Source organism: Schizophyllum commune (genome assembly GCF_000143185.2).
Source record: "Schizophyllum commune H4-8 unplaced genomic scaffold SCHCOscaffold_3, whole genome shotgun sequence".
NCBI lineage: Eukaryota > Fungi > Basidiomycota > Agaricomycetes > Agaricales > Schizophyllaceae > Schizophyllum > Schizophyllum commune.
The window spans coordinates 2,248,987-2,265,013 of record NW_026089540.1 but is presented as its reverse complement, the minus strand read 5'-3'; the positions used below and the strand labels follow the sequence as shown (position 1 = coordinate 2,265,013).

The following is a 16,027-nucleotide window of genomic DNA, read 5'->3' as shown; positions in this document are numbered from 1 at the left end:
AGGGTGAGCAGAGGACATGCGCGTTGCACAGTGGCGGACGTGAGCGAGCCCGGCATGGCCGGCGGAAGCGAGTTCAGGGGCGTGCGAATAACATACAGTGTACGCCACATTTGCCCTTGCTAGGAATTTCATCGTTTTTCTTCCGTCCACACGATCGCCATCACATTCGGCCTCCCCCTCTGGCCTGCTTTGCCTACTTCCCCTTGCTCCCTGCCATCACGTAGGGATACACCTCTTAACTGTTTTTCACGACGTCGAGGCTTGAAACCGAACCAGATGGTGCTCGACACGCATGAGTACCTCTCCTCGCAAGGCTGGTCCGGCCACGGCAATGGACTTCGCCATGGAGCTATATCCAGACCCATTATCATCGCTCAGAAGAAGAACAACAAGGGACTGGGAAAGGAGCGAGACGACGGCTTTCAGTTCTGGAATCAGTGCGTCGTCCAACCCGAAGCGCGTCAGTTCCTACTGAGCAAAGATCGTGTTCCTCCAGCGTATTCGATGCTGCCGTAAAGACGATCAACATCAAGATAGCCGACTCTGACGACGAGAGCGATGTATGTAGACCCTTGCACCTTCACTGTACGTCCTCACCATCTCATATCCTCACAGGACAAGTCAAGCAATGATACTCCTGCGTTGCCGGCTTTCAACCGTACCAGCACCGGCATCCTCTCGAACCGGGCTCCCATCCTTGGCGGCTCTGCCATCTCCTCCGAGACGTCCTCCGGCTCGAGCACGCCCACCACCACCAATGCTCCCCTGTCGATCTTCGCACAGGCCAAGCGCGAGACTGCGAGACGCAATCTATACGGGCGATTCTATCGTGCCTTCGTCATAAAATCCGAGGACGACTTTCCCGCTTCGGAGTTTCAGTCACGCCAGTCGACAGCGCAGCCTTCTACATCTGATACCTCTGCCCCTCCCGCCGCCACCTCCGCGCATACCCCCCTCGCGATTGCCACCTCCGAGTCTCGGTCGAAAGACAAGAAGGAGAAGAAAAAGCAAAGAAAAGCCGACGCGAGCGTCGCGCTGGACCCCAAGGAGGAGAAGAGGAGACGGAAGGTCGAGAAGCGGGTAAAGAAGGAAGAAAAGAAGCGGAGGGAGAAGGGCAAGGGCAGGGAGGTAGATGATGAAGGAGTCGAGGGCGAGGAGTCTTCGGCGGACGCCTCCGACGAGAAGAAGGACAGGAAGTCGCGCAAGCGCAAAGATCGCTCTGACTCTGACTCGACTGGGGAAGCCAAGCCCGATACGTCAGGCCTCAATGATGCACCGACGTCTGCCGAGCCCCCAAAGAAGAGGCGCAAGAGAGACGAACGTGACGAGGCTACGACGGCAGATCAGGAAGATAAAGCGGCGCGCAAGGAGCGCAAGCGCATGAAGCGGGAGGCGAAGGCGGCAGCTGCTGCGTCGGGCGAGGAGAAGGAGAAGAGGACGAGGGAGAAGGACAAGTCTAGCAGTAGGTAGTGTAGTACATGGTAAGCGCATCTCTCAGTTCGTCGACGATCATTATCTCAATTCTGATTAGGGTAGTGCGATTGTCCTATAGGTCGTCATCTCGTCCACACCGCGCCGGTCCCAGTCCACCGTCGAGTCAACGCTCGACCAATGATCAGCCATCCTTCGCGAACCCTGAAGACAGCTGTCGCGAATGGGTGTGGCGTGTTCTCCAATTCAGTCGGGCGATATTTCCGTGCTCGGTCTTTCATACACGCGTCAGTCTCCCACCATCTATGATCCCCTCCGTGCTCTTACTGGCCAGCCTGCGCTCCCGCGATCACGACCCCCACGCAATCGCCACCCCAATGGGCCTGCGCACACCGAAAATCGCGCTGTATCTCCTCGAGGGGATATAGGCGAGCCCAGCTATTTCAGTCCCCCTCAATCGCGAGCTCCGCCCGGCGCTTCTAGGGTTGGTGCTGGAAGTCGGTGACCTGTCTTGGAAGACGCTGGGGTGCGCCGGGTGACCTCGGGGCAATGAAGTCAGTGCGTTCCACAATTGACCGAATGAGTATAAAAGGGCGTGCATCGAGTTGGGGAGGCCAGCAGCCTCGCTCAGAACACCCCGAGAATGTCCCCCATTGCACTTGAACAGCCCGCTAGTGGTACGACGACGCCCAATGGCAAGTCGGCGTCCAACGGCATCGGCGCGCTCAAGGCCGCGCAGGCGAACGGGTACGATGTCTTGGAGGACTACACGGGCAAGTACAGCTTCGCCCCCATCGAGGAGTCGCAGGTCTCGCGCGCCATGATCAAGAGGTGCGTTTGTTCTCTATTGCAACAATTCTCAAACCTCATATGCATCCGCGCAGGTACTTCAACACGATGTACGAGCGCGCCGTGTCCGACGTCGTCATCATTGGCGCCGGCAGCGCAGGCCTCTCATGCGCGTACCACCTCGCCTTGAACCGCCCCGACCTCAAGATCACCATCCTCGAGGCGAACGTCGCCCCAGGCGGCGGCGCATGGCTCGGCGGCCAGCTCATGTCGCCTATGGTCATCCGCAAGCCCGCGGACGCCTTCCTGCGCCAACTCGGCGTTGAGTACGAGGACGAGGGCGCGTTCGTGGTCGTCAAGCACGCCGCGCTCTTCACCTCGACGCTCCTCTCCAAGGTCCTCGCGTTCCCCAACGTCGTCCTGATGAACGCGACCGCGGTCGAGGACCTCATGATCCAGCGCGACTACTCGGGCCAGCAGCGCGTCGCGGGCGTCGTCACCAACTGGACGCTCGTTGCGCTCAACCATGACACGCAGAGCTGCATGGACCCGAACACCAGTAAGTCCTACCGCCTCAATATCGATAACTATATGCTGATCTGCCCTTCGTAGTCACGGCTCCGGTCATTATCACTGCGACGGGTCACGACGGCCCTATGGGCGCGTTTTCCGCCAAGCGCCTCGTCAGTGCGGGCCTGCTCAAGGAGCTCGGCAATATGCGCGGCCTCGACATGAATCGTGCGGAGCCCGCCGTCGTCAACCAAACGCGCGAGGTCGCACCCGGGCTCATCATGGCGGGCATGGAGCTCTCCGAGCACGACGGTTCGAACCGCATGGGCCCGACGTTCGGCGCGATGATTGGTAGTGGGGTGAAGGCTGCGACGGAGGCTATCAAAATATTCGAGACGGCCAGGATCGCGAATGGTCGTGTCGTTGGGTGAAGTTACTCCTCCGCAAATTGTACAAGAAAACTGTATGTCTACCAAATTGTCACCTTCGCAAGCTTGCTCCATTGCGTCTCGTTGCATGAGGCGCGTATGTTCCAGCAAGACGGTGTCGACGGTCAGCAGTCTGCATATCGGACTCATGCTTTGGTCGCAGACAACGAGATTCGTGCATTCATTTGTTTATATATACCCGGTATGCATCATAAAGCCCCTCTACAGTTACATACGACACTATGCGGAATCGTCATCTCGGGGAGGCCAACAACAACCCTTCAAGTCATCACCGCCATTGTTGTCGAAGTGTTGAAGGAGAGGCAATCTCTTTCCATCCACTGATATGACCCGCCTCCTGGACCGACGTATAGCGAAGAGTGCAGAACGGACCTCGGGATCCTTCGGGTCCGCGTCATTGTTGTAAGAAGAGTCAAAGTTTATGGAAAGCCGCGCCAGATTGGGCAGGAAGGTCAAAGACGATGGCACGCCCGTATGGCGGACCATGGCACGTAACAGGTCCAATGTGATGAGGCTCGGCTCCAAGTCATCCGTCATATCCCGGTTGTGTAGACTGAGCTCTTCCAGTGATTGGAGTCGACGCAAGCATGCGATAAGATCCCGACCCTGTGGCCCTGGATCCAACGACTCGAGGCTGAGCTTGCGAAGGGAGGGGCAATCCCTAGAGCGCGCGAGCATGGACTGCAGAGCGACAAATGCATTGAGGTCGTCGTCGAGGTTGTAATACGTATCCATGGCCAGTGTCTGAAGGTTGGGCGCAGTGAAGAAGTAGCACAGCGCCGTGGCGTTGCCGAAGAGATCGAGCTCCTTGAGGCGCGGGAAGTTCGTGGGCCGTTGTACATTCGCACAAGACTCATCGGACAGAAGGTGGCACACCCTCAAAGATTCGCCACAGGATCGGATCGCTTCGATGGCAGATGCGAGCGTACCGGCCTCGCTGCAGTACATGCGAAGCTCGGTGAGAGACCAGCTTGGGGGAAAGGTGAAAGGATGGAATGGAGAATCGCAGGTGATGTGTAGGCTGTGGACCTTGGGTGCATTCCCAAAGATGTGAATGGGTAGACGGATAGTTGAGTCTGACTCGCCGTACATGGTTATCGACAGGGAAGTCAGCGCGGGGAAGGCGTGATTGACCAGACGTTCATACGCGGACGTAGGCAATCCGTCAAGCGTGACCCGTTGCCACCTATGCGACTGCCCCCACAATAGCGCCCAGAATTCGTCACATCGCGTCTTGGCCGTCGAGGCAGATGAGAACAGTGCAGATGCGGATTCAGAGTACCAATTGACGTCGAGATTCAGTTCCAGTGGCGCCTGCGCGGTCTTCGCCATGTCGTCCTTCAAGGCGGTGACGTACTTCGCGGGTGGGTTGATGTGGTCTGTGAATCGGAGCGTCGTCCAGAGGCGGGGCGTAGTGAGGGCAACGTTCCGCCAGAGGTGGCATACTTGCGCAAAGTTGAGGGTCCTTCGTCCGACGAGCTTCTCGTGCCAATTTTCTGGAACTGCGAGGAGGAAGACTTCCGAGAGGATCTCGGTAGGGAGGCGGCGGCATGGGTGAACGAGCGCGTCGTGGATTGCGATCTGCTTGCGAAGTGCATTCACTCTTTCCTGTATCGCCAGTATCTCCAGTTCCGCCTCGTGCGCAAGCCAGCGAAGCTCGTGCGCCTTTTGCCTGATTATGCTGGCGTTTTGGCCGTCTGGGGCGTAGGGTGTACGATGGAGGGCTATACTTGCAACGCTGCTAGCCTCTTCAATAGGGTCATACAAGATGTTCATCTCTGGACACACTATGTGGTCAGGAGGCGCGATGATAAGGCCAGTCTTGACACACACCTCGACGCGAGCGCTGTTCGCCGCTCAAAGACCTTCCTGCTCGCGTTGCTACCAAACTTATGCTTTCTTGGATATGTATGAGGATAGACAGCACTCAGCGAGGATTCGGATACGCACCCAGGCACCCTAACAGTGATTCGCTTCGATTACCAGAGTCGACAACGAGCGTTCAGGACAAGCCGCGTCTGATCGCGCTGCGTGCCGAAGAACTTCCCGATTTGGGAACAATGCGAGGCGCGCCCACAACTGCCCCGGTGGTATCCTGAGAAGTTTCTCTGACATGACGCAGTCCTTTGTTGCGCTATTTTTTGCGCGTCTGATACGCCTATAGTCTGTGAGTATGCAGAGACCTCGTTGCAGAGTAACCAAAGCAGACGACACGGCTTAACAGGGTTAGCGACTCGCAAGGTTGTTGGTGAACTACATATCAAGATACAGAGAAACATTGTAGAGTGTTCCCTTTCAGGATGCATTGAATAGCCGGAACTGATAGGTGATAAGAATGTGCTTTAGTGACATGTCCAGTGGGCGCTGGCGGGTCCACAAACTTCGTGGTTGATCTCTACGATGCGGCGGCGTAATTGAACCCATTGAGAGCACGGGTGCATTATAACTGAGGTGGGTTTCATAGTCCGAAGAGCGCGTCGGAGGGACTTTGGCCATGGATCTGGCATTGCTTTGACGGAAAAGCAGCGCTGGTGCTACATGTACAGGGAATAAGCTACGGGGACACGATGGCAAAGTACACGGTGATGGTTGTACAGCTTGTTCAGTATTTCAATCTAAAAGCACTCATTATCATTCGGATGACCAAACGCGCCGAACATCGTTTACCGCACCTTCCTACTACCTCAAGGCTCCGAGTCAAAGTCCGAGAAATCATCCTCATCGGTGCACTCCTCATCGGTCTCGAAGTCCTCCAATTCCTCGGGTGGCCAGCTGAGAGACCTATCGCCAGTCCGAAGTTGCTGAAGAGCAGCGAGGGTCACCCCATCCACTTCCCTGGGGCTCCTCCGCGACCGCAACAGCTCCGCTAGCGCCGCACGCATATCGGGATCATACGTCCCACTCCTCAGCCCGCCGAAGTTGACGACGAGGCGCGCGAGGTCGGGGAGGAGCGTCAGCGCGCCGGCCCTCCCTGAGTCGCGCGACAATGCCAGGATGAGATGCAGCGTAATCAACGGATGCTCGATGTCCTCGATCGCCTCGTCGTGCTTGAGCTCGAGATCGGTGAGGTGCGGGACGAGCTGGAGGCACGCGATGACATCGTCTGCGCTCGTCGGCTCTAGGCCATCCAGCAAGAGGGAGCGACATGACTTGCACCCCGCCGAGCGCGCGAGCATGGACTTGAGCGCGTCGAAGGGGTACGTCTCCACGTCCGGGTACGCGGATACGCGTAAAGTTCTGATGCAGGGGATAGTCATGAGGTAGCCGAGGAAGATGGCGTTGTGACGGAGCTCGAGGTCCTCGAGGAGCGGAAAAGTCGTCGGCTCCCGCCCCGCAGGGAAGTCGCCAAAGCTCTCGTCTGCAGAGATCACGCACGACCGCAGGGTGCTGGCGCTAGCCATGATGGCGTCCAAGCATGGCGCGAGGGTAACGTCGGCGTGGTCGCCGCACTGAATGATGAGCTTCGTGAGCGTCCAAGTCTGCGGAAGGCGGAAAGGCTGGACGGGCGACGTATAATGGATGAATAAACTTCGCAGATTTGGGGCATCTTTGAATGCATGGAGTGGCACGGTCTCGTATGCGACCTCATCGTCTTCCTCGTTGATGTATAGCGCTAGATCCTGCAACGCCGGGAACGCGCGGCCGGCCACAGCGTCGTACGCGAAGCCCGGAAGCTGCTCAAACAGCGCCCTCTCCCATCTATGCGACTGCGCGCAGAGCAAGGTCCATGCCTTCCGGCTCCACAAATCCTCTTTCATGGGCGGCACGGCGGGCAGCCAAGCCAGTGTGTTCACGCGCATGGTCATGAAGAGACTCAGCGGCGCCTGCGCGGTTTTAGCTAGTTCGGCTTTCAAGGCGTTGACATGCTTGGCGAGGGGATTGCGCATAGCGTCAAACCGCAGCGATGTCCACAGACGGGGCGTCAGGAGCGCGACCTCTCTCCAATACAGGCAGACTCGAGCAAAGTTCAGACTCCGCTTCCCAGCGTACTGATCATCCCAGTGGTCAGGCAGCGCGAGAACGAAGATTTCGGAGAGTATCTCCGGAGGCAAGCGCCGGCACGGCGCTATGAGGGCGTTGTGCAAGGCGATTTGCGCGCGGATCGCGTCCTGGTCGCGCAGAAGCTGGGTCACCTTGACGGAGAGAGCCTTTTCCAGTTTCCGGAGCTTGTTGGTCTTCTTCAGAATGGCGGCTTTGTCCTGTTGGCTGGGGACGAAAGCTGCACGATGGAGTGGCATGTTGGCGACAGTGCGAGCGTCATCCAGAAATTCTTCGATGGTGCGCATTGTTTGCTACTTATTTGTTAGTGTATTGCGCACGGGGCAGGCAGATTGCATACGGTTTGCAACTAATAAGGGCCAAGTAGCCACTTTGTCGGTGATGTGATGGTGGTGGTTGAGTTTGACTTGTGATCGTGGCGCACCACGTGCTTCGCAGGACCATGAATTTCCATACGAGGAAGAGGCGCCCACACTTCCCGCGTCGCAGCACGCGTTGTCTTCCTTGTTACCACAAGACAGTAAGGTGCGCCAACAGATCATAGATTAGTCTCCTCTACAGTAAGCCCATTGCGTATGTGGTGTAAACTACCTTTCACAAGTCGGAGTCCGTGTCCATAGAGTCATCATCATCATCTCGAGGAGGCCAGCGACAATCCCGGCCACGACCATCCGTCTCAAGAGCCTGGAGCAGAGCGAGCTCTTTCCCATCCACCGACGTCTCCTGCCTCCTTGACGCAAGCAAGGCCTTGAGCAGGGAGCCATATTCGGGATTCTTTGCGTCCTCGACTTTAGCGCCAAAGCCAATGGCAAGTCGAGCCAGATTCGGCAGGAAAGCCATGGACTGAGGCGCGCCCGGATCCCGTATCAAGGCGCGCAACAAGTCCGGCGTGATGAGGCTCGCTACCTCTTCAACTTCTTCGTTGTTCTGCACCTCCAGCTCCTCCAATGAGGGGAGCCGACGCAAGCATGGGATCATATCAAGCACCTGAGGCCCGGCGGGGGTCAGCCCCTCGAGAGTGAGGGACCGAAGTGAGCGACAATTCCCGGAGCGCGCGAGCATGGATTGCAGCGCCTCGAAAGGACCGTCTTGGGAATATCCGCCCATCCACAGGGTCTGAAGTCCGGGGGCTGTAAAGGAATGCAACAGTACAATGGCACCGTCCCCTATATAGAGCTCCTCCAGGTGCGGGAAGCTCGTGGGTGGCAATACAATTGCGCACGGCTCATCCGCGCTGAGACGCAACCTCCGCAGAGCTCTGCTGCAGGAGAAGATGGCACCGAGACTCGGCGCGAGCGTGCACTCATCCTCGCTACAGTGAATGCCCAGGTCGGTGATAGACCAGCTTGAGGGCAAGTTGAAGGGGAGGATTGGCGCGCGGTATTCAATGCTGACGCTGGTGACCTTGGGCGCATTTTGGAAGGCGTGGATGGGCACGCGGATCGTAACGCCTGCCTCGTCATCATCGCCGTCGTCCAGGAGTATTGACAGATCATCCAGCGCAGGGAAGGCGCATACAGCGAGATCTTCGTAGGCACCTATAGGTATTCCCGCGAATGAGGCCCGTTTCCACCTATGCGACTGAGCACACAGTAACGCCCAAGCCTCGTCACTCCATGACTCCTCCGCCGAAGCGGGGTCACTGCTGTATCTATCCATCTCGAGTACTAGCTCCAGCGGCGCCTGAGCGGTCTTCATCAGGTCGTCTCTGAGAGCAGCGACATGAGTCGCAGGTGGGTTGACGTTGGCCGCGAACCGGAGCGTCGTCCACAGGCGAGGCGTGGCGAGGGCGACACGTCGCCAAGAGTGGCAGACTCGCGCGAAGTTGAGCGTCCTGCTCCCGACGTACTGCGACTTCCATTGTTCGGGCACCGCGAGCAGGAATATCTCCGAAAGGATCTCAGGAGGGATACGGCGACACGGGGAAGTCAGCGCATCGTGGATGGTGATCTGATTGCGGAGCGCATTCAGCTTCGCGTATATGCTCATCATCATCAGGTTGGCCTCGTCTTCGAGCTGGCGCAGCTCTTGTGCCTTGTCCTTGATTACTCGGGCGCAGGCGTCGTCCGGGACAAAGGGTGTGCGATGGAGAGCGACATTTGCAACGGTGCGGGCTTCCTCGATAGCGTGGTCTATGGGGTCCATCTTTGTTCGTGGTCAGAGCACAAGCTGAGGAGAGCAGTCTGCACGCGCACCTTGACACTGTTCGCAAGCAGACCCCTCCTATCCAGCGCGTTTGCTATGCGTGATCAAGCTATTTTCATTATGATGATTGAGATGTATAATGCTCAACAATCACTGGTGTACTTACCCAGAGGCACCGCGAGTACTCTGCTTCAGTGAGATGCGCACGCTGCTGGGCGTGCGGGACAAGGCGCTTGACGGGCGTGACCACGGCGCGTCTGTCCGATCGCGTCGCGTGTCGAAGTATTTCCTGAAACGGGAACAATGCAATGCGCCCACAACCGCGTGCTGCCCCGCAACTTCTTGGCCTTGCAAAGTGCTTTCGGGGAAGCGGGTGTGCACGCGCGCACTCTGCCGGGGTGTGCGAAAGTCGATGAATGGGAGTTCCACAGCACAACAGTGGGTTTCTACAGTAAGACGAGCACAGGCGCTGCGCTGCGTTCAGTAAGTATAACCCGTCATAAGGTACTAGCCCTAATCACTGCCAGGGTGACATTGAGGACCTGCGTACCAGCAGGAACCATGCTCCAGTTTTCTGGCAGAGCGTATATGAATATCTCGGAGAGGATCTCGTGCGGGAGTCGGCGAACAAACGCGAGAAGGGTGTTGTGTCTGTCAATCTGAGTGTCCAGTTTGCGAATGAGTTCGCGCTTGAGCTCGGTTAGGTCTGACGCCTGCTGCAAGAATATCTGGGCATCTGCCGCATCCGGGACATAAGGCGCGCGGAGCTTTTCGAGAGTGCCCATAGCTGCCGTCTCCGCCAGGAGACTGTCGAGGCCTTGCATTGTGATGGCAGGAGGAAAGACCGTGGCTGATCCAATCAAAGTGATCACTGAGCGCGAGCACTTGGCACTCTACATAGGGCTACTAGTACTGGCCAAGCGTACATAGGAAAGTCAAGTGGAGGTGTAGGCTTTCGAGAGCGGTAACTCTTTTCCTCGGGCACGTTTTCTACCACTCGGAATCATCCACATGCCGATCCAACGACTCGTCCGCACTATCGCACACGAAATGCCTCAGCCGGGCGATAGGCTGGCCATCCTCCTCCCACTTCATGGATCTGGACTCCACCATCTCGCGCACGGCGTCCTCCTCCTTCCCGTCTGTATGGTTGTTGCCGAAACTGTAGCCGAGCTGTAAGTCCGTCAGGCGCCTGAGGGGTGTGTCACGTCCGTGAGCTGGGAGGAGTAGATACTTGATGAGGCGGTAAGAGACAGGCGGCTCCATATGGTACTCTGGCTCAGACTCATCCCCGAACCTCTCGCTGTTGATAACAGACAGTTTTTCCAGATTGGGGAGGCGCCCGAGGCACTCGACAACGCTGCTTGCGCTGCAGGAGAGCCGATCAAGGGCGAGGGCGCGGAGCGACGGGCAGTTGTCAGAATTGTCCAACAGGCCAATGAAGGCCTCGAACTCCTCCATGCGCTCCTCGTCCTCTGCAATATCCAACAGGGTGACCACCTGGAGCTTCGGCGCGGAGATCCATCGGCAGAGCTGGATGGCCCCGCCCTCCAAGAGGAGTTTTTCGAGTACAGGGAAGGTAACGCGTGGCTGATCCGCAGGGACTGAGCCGAATATCGTGGACTGGACAGTGCATGTACGCAGCGTCGCACTACACGCTAGGATCAGCGGCAGGCAAGGCGCAAGCGGCGGTGGCTCGTCGTCGATCACGTCAGATTCTGAGTCGGAATCCGAGGCCTCGAGACGATTCTCTTCCAAGTTCTCGGCAAGCCCTCGTCCGCATACAATCTTCAGCGCACGCAGCGACCACGACTCGGGTAGATTGGGGGAATCGGGAGCGATTTGGTACGAGAGAGAGAGCGACTGCAAGTTCGGTGCATCCTAGAAGGCGTGAAGAGGTACTTTGGATACGATGTCTGCCTTGGTGATGTCTCGTGTCGTCCAGCTTAGTTCGCGGAGTGTGGGGTAGGTAAAAGGTCCCGAGTGCCTATGGAAGAGCAGGTTTCTGAGGTTCACGAGATGTACCGCCTCCCAGCGATTGGCTTCCGCGCATAGCAATCTCCAGACAGTGTCACGCCAACGCCGTGGCCGACCGAAGCGAGAGATTCCTTTTGGCACGGCCGTGGGCCTGAGCTCATACTGGTAATTCGTCATATCAAGCGTCAGGCGCAGCGGTACCTGTCCGCTTTTCTGTAGTTCCCTCCCTATGATCGCTTCATCGCAAAGCTCGATCCCACGCCGGCGCCAAGCAAAAATGTGGATGCCGCTCCATATACGCGGGGTATTCAGCGCGATATAGCGCCACGCATAGCAGACTTGGGCAAGAGCTAGGCTTCGTATGCCGACGGGCTCGAGGTCCCAGTCGTCAGGCAGAGCGAGCAGAAATATTGCGGACCAGAGTTCTTGGGGAAAGCGACGCGCGGGGGAAAGCAAGGCGCGATGGATCGCTCGCTGGTTCCGAATGCGCGCTCTCTGCCTCGTCAGCTGCTTTATCGCGGCCGTATATTCAGCGTCTGCCTTGTCCATCAGACGCCCTTGGTCCTCGAGGACAGCGGCATCCTGGCCCGTTGGCAGGAAGCCTGAGCGATGACGAGATAGATTCCCAGCGGGTTGGACCTCCTTGAGCAGCGCGTCGACGTCTGGAAGCATCCTGGGCCTATGTGCGAGGCCAACGTCAACACCAACGATGACCTTCCCCAGAGGTCGCGGCAAACTCACCAAGCAGTAATTTACTGTGATGACGACCGCAGGAGTCAAGTTAGGAAGCGCTTAGACTCGTCCACCGTATCCCCATAGGGAGTTAATCAAGGATAAACATCGCGTTCATCCCGCTGCTCGAACCTCAGAGCCTCCTTGACATTGCTGAGCTATTGTTGACACCGGATGAATGAGTACTGGCCAACGAGAAGCAACTCCACTCGGTGGGTGCTCAGTACAATATGTTGTAGAGCATATTACATGCTAGGTAAGTTCGTACAGATCCACGATTCCATCCGCCATTCGTAACCAGAACAGATCCCCAACCTCACTCGCGTACTCCACCACCCACGCTCGACGTGCTCCCCCTCGCGCCCCTCCCATGCGAGTACGTCAAACTCTGCGTCCTACCGCCCCTCGCCCTCTCTACCCCCGTACTCTCAAAGAACGGTATCGGCGGACGCAAACCACCCGCCGTACTTCGCATGCTCCCACCAGGCGCAATCGTGCTCGTGCTCGTCACGCTCGCCGACCGTCTCCCTGACCGCTTCTTGCTTCCCTCCCCGACATCGCTCTCGCCTGCATCGCGCATGGTCGACTGGGATACTTGTCGCGTTATGGACTGGCAGCCGAGGGTCCGTGGGTCGCGGCGTCCGCCGAGGGGGCCGATGGCCCAGCCGACGCGTATCATGGAGACGATGCTCCAGAGCCAGGCGGAGGCGAAAACGGGTGTACTGACGAGGACGTTCAAGACGGGAAAGAGGTCCGGGTAGCGCGCGGGTGGGGACACGACAAGCTCTAGTAGATGCAGACCAAACGAGGCGACGTAGACGGCCTGGGACGTCATTAGCATCCTGCCGCATACCAAAAGCAACCGAACCTACCACCGACAGCACCTGCACAAACGACCACTTCGGCAGCTTCGCAGGATTGTACCCAATCAACCGATTCCACAGCAGAAGCAGCGCAATATATTGCACACCCAGCCCATCGCGCTTCAGCAGCGGCCACATGCTGAACATGGCTACGTTGTTCACCAACGCGCCCCAGCCAAACAACGCTGACTCGGGCGCCGCACTCGACATAAGCATGGTGATGGGCAGCAGCGGCACTAGGATCGTCTTTTCGTGCACCTGGAAGGAGAATAGGAAGAACGAGAGCGAACTGGTGAGCAGCGCGTAGGGCAGGAGGGGCAGAAGCGGCTGCTCGATCTTGCCGGGCTTGCTTTTGGTTGTGGACGCCGCACCGTCTTCCGCGGACCTGCCCTTTTCCTCAAGGCCGGTCTCCAACGCCAGTATTTCCCTCTCCGCCGTGTCCCTTGCCTTCCATAGGATCCACGAGCCACGGGCGAGAACCATCACAGCAGGCAGGAAGCCCAAGGCGGTCAGCATCGTCGACAAGCGGATGAGCGTTGTCGCGCCCGCCCAGTTGCGCCACTTGAAGACAACATTCGACGCACACCAGAAGTTGGCGACCTTATCCTCGAAGAGGCCGCGGCCGAAGGGGAAGATACGGGTAAGCGGGTCGAGGAGGAGGGTAGGCGGCGAAAGCCAAGGAGAAAACAAGAGGGCGAAGGTTGCGGAGGTGACGAGAGCTAGACGGGCGAAGAGTATGCGTCTACAGGAAGAAGTAAGCTTGGACTTGGTCGAGAAGGAAGAGTCGGCCTCACCCGTTCCGGCCGCCGACGTAGAAGCATTTGCCCAGGAGGTAGGTGCCGATGACGGGGGCATAGTAAAGGGCCATCTGCTTGAACCCGAGGCTCAGGACGAAGCACGCGGCGCCTAAGGTGTCTCGGCCGGCGGAGAAGTAGTTGAGGGCAAGAAGGGTGAGTCCTGGGATGGTCGTCAGAATGAAGAAGGTGCGCATAAGGCGAGACTTACCCAGCATCACGCTGTTATACTGGAAGTGCCCGAAATCGATGATCAGGAGTGCGGGTTGGGTGAGTAGGAGGAGTAAAGCTGCATGCTACCGGATAGTCAGCAACTGACAATGAGTCCACTTCAGGAAGCACACCTGCGTTCGTCTCGATCGACACGCTAGCCATGAGCGAGTGAACATCAGAAGTGCAGGAACGTAAACGAGCGCATCCAGGACGAGGACCGTGAAGCGCATGAAGAGCTTGCTTGTGTCCGACTCAATGCCGCGCGACGCGTCAAGCGCGACCCAGGCGGGGTTGATGAGATGTGCGCTGTATGACAATGAATGTGTGAGCCAACAGATGGACTTGAAGACGTACACAATGCCGCAAGCCCACGACACGTAGGCCGTCAGTGGCGGATAGTCGAGCCCCCAATATTGAAGATCGTATCGGTACCATTCACGTGTTGGTAGGTGTACAGTGAGTTCCATCCAGTGCCTCTGCGCCTCGTAGTCACCGAACATAGGTGGTGTGGCCTGCCCTATAATCAATAGCTCAGCATCGCGACTTGGACGTGAATGCCGCCGTACTCACCGGAATACGAGCCCGTCCCGATGGCGAGCTTCAGCAGCGTGGTGCAAAGTATGGCAAGGGGGACAGTATAGTGCTTCAAGCCGCGCTTGTGCAGCCAGCGCAGAGAACGGCGCGCCATGGATGTCTCCGTGTCTGCTTTCGCACTCGTGGATGCAGTCGGCGTGGTGAACGACTCCGCGATCGCGCCGAGGCCTACATTCTTGCGAATGAGCCTATCTGCTGGCGCTAGAGGTGCGGGAGATGGGGGAGAGGCGGCGCGTGAGGAGTCGGGGGACAAGGAGGGTGTGCGCAGGAGGGTAGGACCGTCAAGGAAGTGATGGCGTCTGGGTTTGGGCGCGATGATGTGGGGTCGGTCGGGGGTCAGCCTGCTCTCTATCAGCACTATTGTCCAAGGTCATCACCACCAAACGCACCTGGGATTTTGTGAGACGAGCGTCCCGGTCCGGTCAGGAAAGATGTGGAGGCGAGGGGAGCTGGCCCGTCCGTGTGATTGGTGGCTGCGAAGTGAGATCGTGCGCTGCCGGAGGGTGTCTGGTTTCCCCGCGTCCGTGGGCACAGAGTTGTCCATGTCCATCGCGTCGAGCGCGCGTTGTGAAGGGGAGCAAGCCGGGCTCGGTGTGTCGTGGAAGAGGGAGAGCTAATGCGCGTGTTTGCAGACGCGTTTTCTCCGCGCGTTGGCCATCACTGCAGCATCTTGACCACGACCTCGATAATCTACTAAGGCGACAGTGCGACTACTTACTCACCGACATGGACTGCGCATTATACGTCCTTGTACGAAAATGCACTGCTAAAAGATCATTATTCACGTCGAAGGCCTCCAACACATCCATTTCGTCGACGGTCGGCGGGCACGTCAACAAGAGGACTTTACAGTGCCATCGGCTTTGACTCTGCATATCCAGATGTGCCAGAGCAGGGGAGAGCCTACTCATGACCGACTTAGCATGTCGGCCTACGCTCTACGCTTTCTGGAAGCGCTGAAGTCGATGTCGTCCGTGCCAATAACTTCTGGCACTGGCATCGCCAAAGTATGTCGTCCTGCTCTGTCTCCTCCCATCCGCTAGAGGTTAGACGTGATATAATGCACATATATCTGCATAAGCCTCTCTACGACCGTGAACGGCAACCAAAACAGACTGCTTGTCAGCCATTCACGAATAGGTCACGGACCGAGCAGTGGCACCTGCTTCCTCCCTCAGCAGTGTGTATCGCGGTTGGGTCTTCGTCACGCGTCAACTTGTTATCTGCGGGTTATGTGCTGTCGGGGCGCATACTGGTTTATGCCAACTCGCAGGTTCGCATCGCTGTTTCTCAGATGAGACTCCCTCGGCATTGGTACTGCAAGCTCTCAGCGAACATACGCCCTTGCGTCGTTCCCTTGTCTTTTCCAAGCGTTCAATGGGCAATACCATGCTCACAGCCCGTGGGCAAGTCCACGATTAAAAATGCGAGAGGCGTATGTAGTCTGTATTTTGTAATTTTACCAGTAATTCTACACCAGTATCAAGTGCCCCCCGACAAAGGGCACCTCAGGCTCTCCGAGGCAAGTTAC

At 57.6% G+C, this 16,027-nt stretch overlaps 8 protein-coding genes across 8 annotated transcripts; 3 read left to right on the top strand and 5 right to left on the bottom strand.

Moving 5' to 3' along the window:
* Positions 1-276: 276 nt before the first annotated feature.
* On the top strand, positions 277-1,470 carry SCHCODRAFT_02698125 (uncharacterized protein; the record flags this gene model as incomplete). The annotated part of the gene is made up of 3 exons (XM_050346914.1): positions 277-437; positions 497-560; positions 616-1,470. 3 exons carry the CDS (start codon positions 277-279, stop codon positions 1,468-1,470), a joined length of 1,080 nt encoding a protein of 359 aa, XP_050201753.1.
* Positions 1,471-2,074: 604 nt separating this feature from the next.
* Positions 2,075-3,161, top strand: SCHCODRAFT_02490971 (Thi4-domain-containing protein; the record flags this gene model as incomplete). The annotated part of the gene is made up of 3 exons (XM_003034459.2): positions 2,075-2,262; positions 2,316-2,779; positions 2,833-3,161. The coding sequence occupies 3 exons, from the start codon at positions 2,075-2,077 to the stop codon at positions 3,159-3,161; spliced, it is 981 nt and encodes a 326-aa protein (XP_003034505.1).
* A 237-nt stretch (positions 3,162-3,398) lies between these two features.
* On the bottom strand, positions 3,399-5,176 carry SCHCODRAFT_02569757 (uncharacterized protein; the record flags this gene model as incomplete). The annotated part of the gene is made up of 3 exons (XM_003033878.3): positions 5,130-5,176; positions 5,013-5,078; positions 3,399-4,957 (listed from the first exon to the last, which is right to left on the bottom strand). Exon 3 carries the CDS (start codon positions 4,953-4,955, stop codon positions 3,399-3,401), a length of 1,557 nt encoding a protein of 518 aa, XP_003033924.1. The 5' UTR covers positions 4,956-4,957; positions 5,013-5,078; positions 5,130-5,176.
* A 299-nt stretch (positions 5,177-5,475) lies between these two features.
* Positions 5,476-7,585, bottom strand: SCHCODRAFT_02745676 (uncharacterized protein). Its single transcript, XM_003033877.3, has 2 exons — positions 7,519-7,585; positions 5,476-7,471 (listed from the first exon to the last, which is right to left on the bottom strand). Exon 2 carries the CDS (start codon positions 7,463-7,465, stop codon positions 5,864-5,866), a length of 1,602 nt encoding a protein of 533 aa, XP_003033923.1. The 5' UTR covers positions 7,466-7,471; positions 7,519-7,585; the 3' UTR covers positions 5,476-5,863.
* Positions 7,586-7,670: 85 nt separating this feature from the next.
* On the bottom strand, positions 7,671-9,817 carry SCHCODRAFT_02685688 (uncharacterized protein). The gene is made up of 3 exons (XM_050346782.1): positions 9,490-9,817; positions 9,374-9,432; positions 7,671-9,323 (listed from the first exon to the last, which is right to left on the bottom strand). The coding sequence occupies exon 3, from the start codon at positions 9,321-9,323 to the stop codon at positions 7,773-7,775; it is 1,551 nt and encodes a 516-aa protein (XP_050201752.1). The 5' UTR covers positions 9,374-9,432; positions 9,490-9,817; the 3' UTR covers positions 7,671-7,772.
* Positions 9,529-10,038, top strand: SCHCODRAFT_02198304 (uncharacterized protein). The gene has a single exon (XM_050342047.1). It carries the CDS (start codon positions 9,627-9,629, stop codon positions 9,984-9,986), a length of 360 nt encoding a protein of 119 aa, XP_050201751.1. The 5' UTR covers positions 9,529-9,626; the 3' UTR covers positions 9,987-10,038.
* A 275-nt stretch (positions 10,039-10,313) lies between these two features.
* On the bottom strand, positions 10,314-11,972 carry SCHCODRAFT_02490642 (uncharacterized protein; the record flags this gene model as incomplete). Its single annotated transcript, XM_003033875.2, has 2 exons — positions 10,314-11,186; positions 11,226-11,972. The coding sequence occupies 2 exons, from the start codon at positions 11,970-11,972 to the stop codon at positions 10,314-10,316; spliced, it is 1,620 nt and encodes a 539-aa protein (XP_003033921.1).
* A 198-nt stretch (positions 11,973-12,170) lies between these two features.
* On the bottom strand, positions 12,171-15,110 carry SCHCODRAFT_02615751 (glycosyltransferase family 57 protein). The gene is made up of 8 exons (XM_050344726.1): positions 14,886-15,110; positions 14,473-14,837; positions 14,257-14,419; positions 14,034-14,208; positions 13,901-13,985; positions 13,690-13,852; positions 12,905-13,637; positions 12,171-12,855 (listed from the first exon to the last, which is right to left on the bottom strand). Exons 1-8 carry the CDS (start codon positions 15,044-15,046, stop codon positions 12,349-12,351), a joined length of 2,352 nt encoding a protein of 783 aa, XP_050201750.1. The 5' UTR covers positions 15,047-15,110; the 3' UTR covers positions 12,171-12,348.
* Positions 15,111-16,027: the final 917 nt, after the last annotated feature.

Bases quoted from the DNA above. Each gene is read 5' to 3' on its own strand.
- SCHCODRAFT_02745676 (XM_003033877.3), bottom strand. From the start codon at position 7,465: ATGCGCACCATCGAAGAATTTCTGGATGACGCTCGCACTGTCGCCAAC.
- SCHCODRAFT_02685688 (XM_050346782.1), bottom strand. From the start codon at position 9,323: ATGGACCCCATAGACCACGCTATCGAGGAAGCCCGCACCGTTGCAAAT.
- SCHCODRAFT_02198304 (XM_050342047.1), top strand. From the start codon at position 9,627: ATGCAATGCGCCCACAACCGCGTGCTGCCCCGCAACTTCTTGGCCTTG.
- SCHCODRAFT_02615751 (XM_050344726.1), bottom strand. From the start codon at position 15,046: ATGGACATGGACAACTCTGTGCCCACGGACGCGGGGAAACCAGACACC. The intron at 14,420-14,472 runs GTGAGTACGGCG...TATTGATTATAG, and splicing joins CGGGACGGGCTCGTATTCCG to GGCAGGCCACACCACCTATG. The intron at 12,856-12,904 runs GTAGGTTCGGTT...ATGACGTCCCAG, and splicing joins TTGTGCAGGTGCTGTCGGTG to GCCGTCTACGTCGCCTCGTT.